This window comes from Rhinoraja longicauda, chromosome 27 (assembly GCF_053455715.1).
Source record: "Rhinoraja longicauda isolate Sanriku21f chromosome 27, sRhiLon1.1, whole genome shotgun sequence".
NCBI classification, from domain to species: domain Eukaryota; kingdom Metazoa; phylum Chordata; class Chondrichthyes; order Rajiformes; family Arhynchobatidae; genus Rhinoraja; species Rhinoraja longicauda.
Window position 1 is genome coordinate 20,876,403 of NC_135979.1, and position 12,367 is coordinate 20,888,769.

The following is a 12,367-nucleotide window of genomic DNA, read 5'->3' on the forward strand; positions in this document are numbered from 1 at the left end:
GCAGATGCTGGTTCAAATCGAAGGTATCACAAAATGCTGGAGTAACTCAGCGGGTCAGGCAGCATCACGGGAGAGAAGGAATGGGTGACATTTCGGGTCGAGACCCTTCTTCAGACTGATTCAGTCTGAATCAGTGAATCAGAATTTAACACAGTGTTTATGATACTGTCCAGTTTCAAGTGAATAAGTCTGTGAACAAATCCAAGTATTATGATGAAATCTTTACATCAGGATATCAGATCAGTGGGTCATTCTGTCTCACTGCATTAAGCACCTTTTGGAACAGCTAGAAATAGATTAAACCCAAAATAAATTGCAAGGAACATTTTTGGGAAGCGAACTTCACACAAATTTAGAACATCATCTGGCCTAGAAATTTACCCCCATTCAATACCACGGAACTGTGGCGAGTTGTACTGTCTCGGTCTTTAAGATTCAATGTCATTTTCTCCAAGGTTCAAAGCTTGAAACCTACGCTAAATCAGGAAGTTTTCCTCAAACTGCTAGCCACAGGCCCAGCTGAAACATGCTTGGCTTAATTCCATGCCATTTTATATTCAGTGTGATTTATATGCTAAAACATCTCTTGATCTATCAAAGATTAAGTAACTTGAAAGGAAACATTGGCACCTAAGTTTAGTTTAGAGATACAGCGCGGAAACTGGCTCTTCGGCCCACCGGGTCCGCGCCGACCAGCTATTCCCGCACATTAACACTATCCTACACCCACCAGGGACTATTTTACATTTACCAAGCCAATTAACCTAGAAACCTGTACATCTTTGGAGTGTGGGAGGAAACCGAAGATCTCGGAGAAAACCCACGCAGGTCACGGGGACAACGTACAAACTACGTACAGACAGCACCCATAAACAGGATAGAACCCGGGTCTCCGGCGCTGCATTCGCTGTAAGGCACCAACTCTACAACTGCTCCACCGTGACCGCACCGTAACTGCTCCCTTTTTTTGTCTACATCGGTGGAACAGCAGGTACAGCAGATTATATAACTGTAAACATGGGGCATTGCTTAGTTGATTTGTGCTATTCCGTGAAACAGCTGAGATTGCAATTTCTACCGTAGTGTATTGTACCTGCAATTTTAATTGATATTTTAATGCATGGGTGCTGCGTTGTTAGAAGCACCTTTTAAATGTTAAATCTAGAAGCCATCTGTCTTTTCAAGATGGCATAAAACACATTTAAATGGTCCTAATTAAATATTTAAAAAGTTCTGCCAAGTATGCAGCCATATTTTACTTATTATCCAATGTCAGTAACAGAATTTGGCATAAGTTCATAAATGATCAGAGCAGTATCAGACCATTTCATCCAACAAGTCTACTCCTTCATTCAATCATGGCTGATCTATCCTTCCCTCTCAACCCCACTCTCCTGCCTTCTCCCATTCTCATCAACAATCTGTCAATCTCCATCTGAAAAATATCCATTGACTTGTAACTTGACATTGAGCTCCACAACCTTCTGTGGCAATGAATTCCACAGATTCACCACCCTCTGACAAAATAAATTCCTCCCCCATCTCCTTCTAAAGGTATGTCCTTTCATTCTGAGGCTAAGGCCTCGTGTCCTAGACTCTCCCATTAGTGGAGGCATCCTCTCCACATCTACTCTATTCATGCCTTTCATTATTCTGTAAGTTTCAATGAGACTCCCCCACAGATCTTCCACAGGTCTATGATCACTGGTCACTTGACCTGAGATTCTGTTCTTCCCTCCAGTGCATTTCACGGCTAATCAGAGGGATCCGACACAGAGTAATCATGGCAGGCACTAACGTTCACATGGTTTTATTAAAATTAATCTACAAAATCTGTGCATTGGTGGTAAGGCCAACATTTCTTTCCCACGAACTGGGTGGCATGCTTTGCCACGTAGAAGACTTTAAAAAGTTAACAGTATTTAGGATCTGGAGGCCCAGGTAAGGTTAGAAGATTTCTTCTTCTGAGGGATGTTGGTAAGCCGCATGAATATTTACAGCAACATAGCGATTTTCCGATAATCATTACTCATGACTGTTTCTTAACAAAAATGAAAATTAATATTCAGATTCTACTGCAAATTTCACAGCTGGATTATTAGTTTAGTAATTGAACCACTCCAGCATCATTGTACCAGCTGTCAAAGCTGTCAATGGAATTAAATCATTCATAAATAATCACAAGATTCAGGATTATTCAAAAGAAAAAAATATTAAAGCATTAAAATTGACATTTTTTAATTAAAATGACACACATGCATTCAAAGCAACTGACTGAAATGAAATAAAATAGCCTCCAAGCAGTTCTCTCCCCACCCCCACCCCCATCTTAATTTCAACAGGATCACTCTACTTTAGACTTTAAATTTTAGAGATACAGCACGGAAACAGGCCATTTGGCTTACTGTCCGCCGCGGTCAGTGATCACACTAACCTACACACACGAGGGGCAATTTTATTAGAATTTACCAAAGCCAATGAACCTACAAGCTTGTATGCTTTTGGAGTGTGGGAGGAAACCAGAGCACCCAAATAAAACCCACGCAGCCACAGGGAGAATGTAAAATCCTCATACAGACTTTCCCCCAGAGTGAGGATCGAACCTGGGTGTCTTGCGCTGTCAGGCAGCAACTCTACCGCTGTGCCACTGTGTCATCTTGTGGCAGGCTGGTGTAACCTCTCTGCACCGATATTCCAACCCAAGCCAGGATCTGCGCAGAAATCAGCACAGCTCCATCAGAACTCGACAAGGAGTTTGCTGCTATGTTGCGGGTGACCCAGTGCTCTGCCTGAGGGGGTGGCTGCCTTTCAGCCTTTGCTGTGCAACGCCAAGTAACAATCTGCTGTATTTATAATCTAGTGGATCCTTATAAGCAATAAATACAGAGCATTTTCAAGTGCAGCAGAGGAATTGAGACCTGGGGTAAATCAGCCATTTCAATATTGAATGGTGGGGCAAGTTCGAAGAACCAGGTGTGGTCTATCTTTGTTCCTGTTTTCTTGGGTTCTTGTGTTATATGTTATGTTGTTGGTAGAGAGTAGGAGGAGTTCTGTCCTGGATATAACCTGTGATGTACACTTCGATCAAACAAAGGTTGCAAAGAGAGTCAAATATTTCCATGCCCCATGAATTAACACACTGCCTAATTAATCCAAAAATCCACCACACCACATGAAATTAAAGTGTTATCAGTTTCCAAGGACTTTCCTACATTAATAACATAAATGCCCATGCTACAATCAACTTAAACTAGATTTAACTTGTTATGGAGCATGGAACATAAAGCATAGAACAGTGCAGCACAGAAACAGCCCTTCAGCCCACATTGTCTGTACCGAACATGATGCCAAGACCAACTCTTATGTGCCTGCACATAATCCATATGCCTTGATTTCCTGCATATTCAAGTGCATATCCAAAAGTATCTTAAATGCCACAAGACTATCAGTCTCCACCAACACCCAGTGCAGCACATTGCAAGCACTTCCATTCCACTCTGTAAAAAAAATTTGCTCCATACATCTCCATTAAACTTTGCCCCTCTCCCCTTAAAACTATGCCCTCTAGTGTTTGATATTTCAATCTTGGGAAAAAGGTTCTGAATGTCTACTTTATCTATCTTCTCATAATTTTATCTGCTTCTATCATGCCTCCTCTTAACCTTCGGCGTTCCAGAAAAAAAAATCAAAGTCTGGCCAACCTCTCCCATAGCTGGTACCTAATCTAGACATTCTATACACTAAAACTCTCATTTGTTTGTTTGTGTGATCCTGAACTACAGCCAAAATGGTACACGATAGCACAACAATTTTAGGCCCACCTTACTCACCATCGTCCCTTTGGAGCTATTGGAAGAAGTTTCATTGAAATCGGTGTTATATTTTTTAAGTTATTCACATTTTAAAGTTTAAATCTATCTCCTAGGGAGGGAGGGAGGGGAGGGAGGATGGAGTGGGGGAGGGAGGGGAATGGGGGGAGGGGAAGGGGAGGGGAATGTGGGAGGGGGAAGGGAGGGGGAGGGAGGGAAGGGGGGGAGGGGGGAGTAGGGGGAGGAGAGGGTGCTGCACCAATGCAGGAGAGGTTTGGGCCCAATGGGTCCACTTGGTCTAGTCATTCTGGTAAACCTCTGCATTCTTTCGAAAGCTTGTAATGGGCCACCAGAACTGCACGCAATACTCCAAATGTGGCTTAATCAAAGTGCCATAAAGCTGCATCATGATTTCCTGACTCTTGTACCCAATGCCCTGACCAATAAAGGCAAGCCTACTAAATACCTTCTTCACCACTCTATCTACTCATGTTGCCACTTGCAGTGTGTTATGGATTTGGACCCCAAGATCCCTCTGTACATCAGTGCTGATTGTTGCACAGCTTTAGAGTATTTCCTTACTTACACTCAGTCTGCACACATCTTCCCTCTCTTATCACAAGTAATGCATGGCCAGCAATACAAATCAAAGCATTTCCTATCAGTTTCGCAGGGAAGAAAAATAAATCAGGAATCATGCTTTCTAAGACATAATGATCTCGATTTTCTAGTCTTCGGTGACAGGATTGTGATCAAGCCAGAAATGTATTTATAAAGATTTAAGGGTTGTGTAGAATGGATATCCTGTCTTCTGAGATGATTAAGAAGCCTATGGGGGATCTGTTATATCCAAGAGCAGCAATGATATCAAAATCAGAGTGAAGGATTTTACTGGTCGCAAGCCATCACGTAAAAAGAAGAGAGCAAAGTAAAACCTAGAACATGCTAATTATTTTTTTTTTAAACTATTTTTAAAACAAAGCAATTTTAAAATGCTTTTCTGAGGAAATGACAGTTCAAACCAATACAATTATATTTTCAAAGCCTTGTAGAATGTTCAGTGGTAATTATGTCTTTGAATATTCTTAGAAACTCAGCTGCACATCTCTGAACCCTTTCCAAAGGGAAGGACGTTAATGGCAAATCTCTGACTCTGCTGTTTACATCTGCAACCTGCAGGAGTGCACCGAATGGGAAAGAAGAGAGAGATTCACTGATAGCATTGTCTGGATTTCCAGATTTTAACTGCACGTGAGCAGATGCGAGAGATTGCTGGCAGTTTTGTAAGGTTGGGGGAGTCCAGAACAAGGGGCCACAGTTTAAGAATAAGGGGTAGGCCATTTAGAACGGAGAGGAGGAAGAACTTTTTCAGTCAGAGAGTGGTGAAGGGGTGGAATTCTCTGCCTCAGAAGGCAGTGGAGGCCAGTTCGTTGGATGCTTTCAAGAGAGAGCTGGATAGAGCTCTTAAGGATAGCGGAGTGAGGGGGTATGGGGAGAAGGCAGGAACGGGGTACTGAGAGTGATCAGCCATGATCGCATTGAATGGCGGTGCTGGCTCGAAGTGCTGAATGGCCTACTCCTGCACCTATTGTCTATTGTCTATTGTCTATTGACGGCAGTTTCTTGCTGGCATTACAACTGCACACCCTGGGTTAATGCCTCTCGAGCTTCCCCGTCTGCAGGTTTTCAGGAGAATTTAATTCATAGAACATTCGTGAGGACATTTGCACACTGCCCCGGATATCTGCCAAATCACCCATTGTTTTTTTCTGGGATTGAATATTACAGCTTGGATAATTGTTAGCATCTTACAGCAGCTGGTTCTCTGCAGCCCATTGCCCGGCTTTTTTTAATTACTTTCCACCACTTGCCCCCACAGATTGTGTGTGGTCAACTGTACAGAGTTTGGACGTTCTCCCCGGACCTTCTTGGGTTTTCTCTGGTAAGCGGTATCCTCACACACTCCAAAGACATACAGATTTGTAGGCTAATTGGCTTGGTATAGATGTAAATTGTCCCTTGTGTGTGTAGGATCGTGTTAGTGTGCGGGGATCGTTGGTCGGCACAGACTCGGTGGGCCGAAGGGCCTGTTTCCGCGCTGTATCTCTAAACTAAAATAAAACGAAACTACTTAACGCTCATGATGCTTCCCTCCCTGATGTTTCTCTTCAGCAGGCAGTGAAGAAAGCGAATGGTATGTTGGCATTCATAGCAAGAGGATTTGAGTTTAGGAGCAGGGAGGTTCTGCTGCAGTTGTACAGGGCCTTGGTGAGACCGCACCTGGAGTACTGTGTGCAGTTTTGGTCTCCTAACCTGAGGAAATACGTTCTTGCCTTAGAGGGAGTACAGAGAAGGTTCACCAGATTGATCCCTGGGATGGCGGGATTTACATATGAGGAAAGACTAGATAGACTGGGCTTGTACTCGCTGGAATTTAGAAGACTGAGGGGGGATCTTATAGAAACATATAAAATTCTTAAGGGGTTGGAGAGGCTAGATGCGGGAAGATTGTTCCCGATGTTGGGGGAGTCCAGAACCAGGGGTCACAGCTTAAGGATAAGGGGGAAGTCTTTTAGGACCGAGATGAGAAAACATTTCTTCACACAGAGAGAGGTGAGTCTGTGGAATTCTCTGCCACAGAAGGTAGTTGAGGCCAGTTCATTGGCTATATTTAAGAGGGAGTTAGATGTGGCCCTTTTTGCTAAAGGGATCAGGGGGTATGGAGAGAAGGCAGGTACAGGCTACTGAGCTGAATGATCAGCCATGATCATATTGAATGGCGGTGCAGGCTCGAAGGGCCGAATGGCCCACTCCTGCTCCTATTTTCTATGTTTCTATGTTTCTATGTTACAAGCTTGGGTCTAAATGCTTAAGAGGATCATCGGCTTAATGGAATCAAATCATCCTGAAATAAAGACTCTGACATAAACTGATGACTTTACTGTGTCTCTTTGAGATTGTCCATTCTTCACCAGGGTAGATCAAATGACAACAGCTTGCAGAAACATCAATTGTCGCTGTACACAAACATAACATTGAAATAAAGCTCTGAGCTGTGATGTTGATACTTTGAAGTGATTGCTGGAGTTCCAACATACTAGAGGTATACTTACTTTTAGAATATCTCCCTGCTGGAGCTTGAATGTCCGGGATTTCAATCGGATTCCTTTTCCTGGTTGTGTTTGAATAGAATAGATGCATTCGTGGTTGTTGCTGTAATTGGCTGGGTAATTGGGTGAAAGGAGAATGCCTTGGTTTCCAGTCACACTGGCTCCGCATTCAGCTGTAACAAAAGATCAAAAGAAGCATTTGGAACATAAGATCTGACATTTTAGATTATTATCTTTGAATTCAAAGGAAAAAAAAAGAAAATCTGAATGACCATCTCACCATTATCAAAACACATTTTCCTCTAATCTACGTGCATTCGTTGAATTGCCACCCCTGCCCTTTATGACGTTGCCACAACAGGAGTATTCATTAGAAGAAGATACAACATCAGGATTGAATGAGGAACCTGTAATTAACTGAACTTAGGCTCTGCTGTGTAACTTAGGTCTAGTTAAAAGAAATTGGACAAAGATAACTATTGCACGAGGAGATGCTCAAATACCTTTGAAAGAGCTACATGGGTTAGGTACCTATCTTGCCATTACTGGAATCCATTTCTTTATTCTGAATTATATGAACTTTCGGGAAATCTAAGAGGAAATTAAATAATATACATTATTGCAAATATCTGTGATAAGGGGCAAAATAAGTTGGGAACTGTACCCACAATATGACCACTTAGCTACCCCAGCATCCAAATAATTCCTGTTGGCTACGTTGTATGTTCGTGCATTGAGGGCTTTGCCATGCGCTATGAAGGCTGGATTGACGTTCAAGCACGTAAGATAGCAAAGACAACCAGCTGGAAGCAGCAAGGGGCATGATATTCCCAATCAATTCAAGTATAATGACTACCGTTCCCATCAAGTGTAAAATTACTGTACATACATACTGGTGCAGAGTTAGTAATCATCTTGATTTAATTCTCATGGTAAACTGCCAGCTGACGCACTAATTCATGCATTTTTCCCTTTTTTGTTGTTGTTGTTATTTATCGTAATATTCACCCTCTTAGCAAAGCTCTAAAACGTCCGGTGGATGACAAGCAGGTCGGTCAATAAGGAACGAGACACTGGGAACAACACCAAAGAGCACGTGATACATGATCCCACAAGACTCAAACGAGCTTTCAGTAATGGAGCTATTTATTCAATTTCATTTTCTATAACGCTCTTCTCTGCAGGAGAGTTATTTGACACAAATGAAAAATGCAGGGAGATACTTAACATGTGTCAAACAACAGTTAGCAATCTCCAACTGGGTGCAATTTGTTTACATTTATTTTGTGCCTTGTCTTGGTCTCCAGCCTTCTGGCTGTGTTGAGTTTGGAGATTGATTGCCTTTGGATATCTCATCCGGCCCAGTGAGCAATTGATGTGCTCGCGTGGAGGAGGCTGTTTTACTGATGAGCCTTGGTGGAAAACAGGTTCACTGGTGGAAGCAGGTCGTCCTGAAGATGGAGGAGACAGCAACTGAAAATGTGACCTGATTGATGGAGGGGGATGCGACTTGGCAGGAAGACAGACTGCAGTGAGGCTGGAGAAGAACAAATTTGACAACAATCAGGTTGCCATGAGAAGGAGGGAAATAATCTGATAGAGCTGCACTGTCATTTGGTGAAGAGGGCAAAGAGGGTTACAGCGGAAAAGTTAATTTTGGTAGCACAGGAGCTGGTCCAATTCAGCAATCTGTCTTCAGGCAAACAGAGACCATATTTAACGGTGAGGCAAGTTACCTTAATGAAAGAGGAAGGAAAGAACTATGGTGGGGGACCAAGCAAAGCCACAAAATGCTGACAAATTCTACAAATGGCGTTACAATCAAGCAACTCCTATATATCTTCTGCACGATTAATATCTCAGCATTTTTATAGATGCACTGCCAGGTTATATGTTAGTTTGTCAGTTTCTTCATGCAGTTTATATTAATAAAGATCGAGCATAATTTGCCTCCATTTTTCTCCCTGCAGGTCTTTAACTTGGTACTGAATGCCACTACTGGGAACCCACTTCATGATTGCAATCAAATGAATTCTACACCTGCAAGTGAGACTACTTTGGGTCCATTGACAAACAGTTAGCTCTATTGACCGAAGATAGACACAAAATACTGGAATATTTTCAGGTCGAGACCACTTCTTCAGCAGAAGTCTGAAGAAGGATCTGGACCCGAAACGTCACCTATTCCTTTTCTCCAGAGAATCTGCCTGTGCCACTGAGTTACTCCAGCGTTTCATGTCTATCTTCTGGGTAAACCAGCATCTTCAGATCCTTTCTACACATTATCTCTATTGACCATTGTCTCAACTATGAATCAACTGCAGGAGGGTCAGGGCATGATGTAAGATTCTAAAGAGATGGCACATCTATATCCAATGTCTTTGCAACCTTCATTACCAACAGGCAAATCTATCTCCTGCTTTATCTTTGCTTTATTGTACACTTCATTTTTCAGCTTTTTGCTAACACAGAATATAATACAACAGGTAAGAGTGGCGTGTTGCAAAGTAATTATTGGATTGAGCAGTTCTGACAGTTCTGTAATGGATGAATAATTAGCAACTATCAGTACCATTTAATGAAATCAAGTCTCATTATTTTTTCCCATTCTAAACGATTCCTTCTTTTTCATAGGCCACATCACCACAGGCCATTATCTTACACATCTTATGTAGAAGCAGGGAATTGCAGATTTATACCAAAGATAGATACAAAGTGCTGGAGTAACTCAGCGGGTCAGGCAGCATCTCTGGAGGAAAAAGATGGCTGACGTTTCGGGTCAGGACCCTTCTTCAGGGTCATCAATCGTCTTGACCTTTCCACTCCTCTTACCTACTCTAATCGCACCCCCTCTGAACGTCAAGCCCTTCGCTCACTTCACTGAAGAAGGGTCCCGAACCAGGAACATTACCCATCCTTTTTCTCCAGAGATGCTGCCTAACCTGCTGAGTTACTCCAGCACTCCGTGCTTATCTTCACAGCCTGTACACCGTTTTACCTCAGAAAGAGGATCAGCATTTTGGTTTCAAAACCAGTTTTGCATCTGGGACGAGGTCTCCACATAATCAATGCAAACAAATTAAATTTAAAAAATATTGACACAGAGAAACAAATCAACAGATCGCCAATTTTCATCCAGCATTGTGGAAAACAATGCATTTGTTCAACTATTAACCTACACGTAATTCTATCCTTTACATCGGAGAACTGCGCATGGACCTCATCTATTTAAGAAAAGAACGGTAAGAATGGGCCAGTTGTAAGGAAATTGCTAAAGTCCACAATTAAGAAATGGGGATGAAACATCTTAAAAAATGTTAAAATGTGAGCGCTGACATCAATTTGTAAAGATGAAGTCAACTCCAACAAAACTGACTGATTTATTTTAAAGAGATTATTGAGGTAATGGACACAGGAACAACTACGAACTGCTAGTTAAATGGACATTAAAAAGCTTTTGGTAAAGACCTTCTTAAGAGAATATTTAGTTTAGTTTAGTTTAGAGAATCAGCGTGGAAACAGGCCCTTCTGCTCACTGAGTCCGCACCGACCAGCGATCCCCGCACATTAATACTACCCTACACACACTAGGGACAATTTACGTTTATACCAAGCCAATTAACCTGCAAACCTGTACGTCTGTGGAATGTGGGAGGAAACCGAAGATCTCGGAGAAAACCCACGCGGTCACAGGGAAAACGTACAAACTCCATACGGACAGCACCCGCAGTCAGGATTGAACCCGGAGTGCTGCAAGTGCTGTAAGGCGGCAACTCTACAGCTGTGCCACATGCCGCGGCTGAATATGAACCTTCAGCGTAGCTGATGATTAAACTTGTAGATTTGATAACAAATTTTTGAACTGATCAACAAATTAAGCAATAAGCATGAGACAGAAGGGAGAGTTAAGGGGCAGGTTGAGAAGTTGTGAGGAATCTGTAGACACAAGGAATTGCTGATGCGGATTTACAAACAAAAAACCTCCAAAGTGCACGAGCGACTCAGCGGATCAGGCAGCTTCTGCGTAGGACATGGGTAGGCAATGCTTCAGGTTGGGCCCTCCTTCAGACTGATTGTAAAGGGAGAAGAATGCTGGAATCAAAGAGGGGGAGATTTGAGAGAGGATCTCATTGAGCTCCGGTCAGAGAGAGAATAACGTGTTCTAAGTAGGCATACCTTAAGGAGATTTCCCCCCTACATCCTGAGATGTTATTTCACCTGCTGAGTTACTCCAGCATAACCAGATAAAAAGCCCCAAATGCAAATTTGTACTGAGACGATAGCCAATATTTTTGTTCTCGGTCCTAGAAGTAGTCAAAGTCTTAGGGGTCTTGAGAGTCCTGCTCAAAGACCTTTCAAATGTTGAGGGCAGGTAATCAAACAGGCTCCTAGAATGAAGGCCCTTTTGTGCAGAATGCAAGCAGAAATCAACCGCGAACTGTACAAAACCCTGGTTCAATTCCCCCTCCTGCTTTATGTTTAATTCCAGGCTCTGCATTCTTAGAAGCTGACATTGACGGAGCATTCACAGCATAGGCTCACTAAAATGACATCTGGGCTGCAAGACTTAAATCATAGAGCGAGATTATATAAACAAGAGCTGTATTACACAGAATTTACAGGATTAAGGAGTGAAGAGAGTTAAATTTTCAAGATATTCAGGGGAAATAATAGAATAGATGATGAGAAACTATTCTGTGATTGCACAATCTAGAACTAGGATACTGTGTATAAATTGAAGCAAATAGCTTTGTCTTTTGCAGGGCTATGCGATGAAAATGAATTTATCTTTCAGTAGATCATGTGTGTGACCGTTTCCGGATTAAATTGCATCAATTGGAAAGCTTGACGAACCATTTTTTGTGTAATAAAATGGAATTGCAGATATCTGTTTATACCAAAAATGGACACAAAATGCTGGAGTAACTCAGCGGGTCAGGCAGCATCTCTGGAGAAAATGGATAGGTGTCGTTTCGGGTCGGGTCAGGTCGGTTTGGGAGGGGAGGTGGGAGGGAGCTATTTGTAGAAGTTACCTCAAATTTGGAGAATTCAATGTTCAATGTAACTCCTACAAACACCTCCCCTTCCTCTTCCCCTCCCTCCACTAAAAGTCCGTTAACCACAGTTCACAATTATATATCCCTCTCGGCCTCACACCGGTCTCACCCATTCCTTCTCTCCCGAGATGCTGCCTGACCCGTTGAGTTACTCCAGCATTTTGTGTCTACCTTCGATTTATACCAGCATCTGCAGGTTTTTTCCCCCTAACTCTTTCAAGCAGATGAACTCTGCATTCGATACTGCCCACAATGGAACCTGGGGGACAAGTGATATTCCCCAACTTCTGCAGCTCCTCACAGCATTGTTCTCCCCAACCACGGCAGCATGGGGTAGAAACAACAAAGGCCATCACATAGCTATGCAACATTCAGAGGACAGACAATGTGG

At 42.6% G+C, this 12,367-nt stretch overlaps 1 protein-coding gene across 2 annotated transcripts in view; it reads right to left on the reverse strand.

Annotated features, from left to right (window-relative positions):
* Positions 1-12,367, reverse strand: part of csmd2 (CUB and Sushi multiple domains 2) — a 1,532,573-nt gene that overhangs the window by 320,631 nt on the left and 1,199,575 nt on the right. For both annotated transcript variants that reach the window (XM_078423311.1, XM_078423310.1), the window contains one exon: positions 6,923-7,092. In XM_078423311.1, the coding sequence (XP_078279437.1) occupies positions 6,923-7,092 (170 nt within the window). The remainder of the gene's footprint in view (positions 1-6,922; positions 7,093-12,367) is intronic.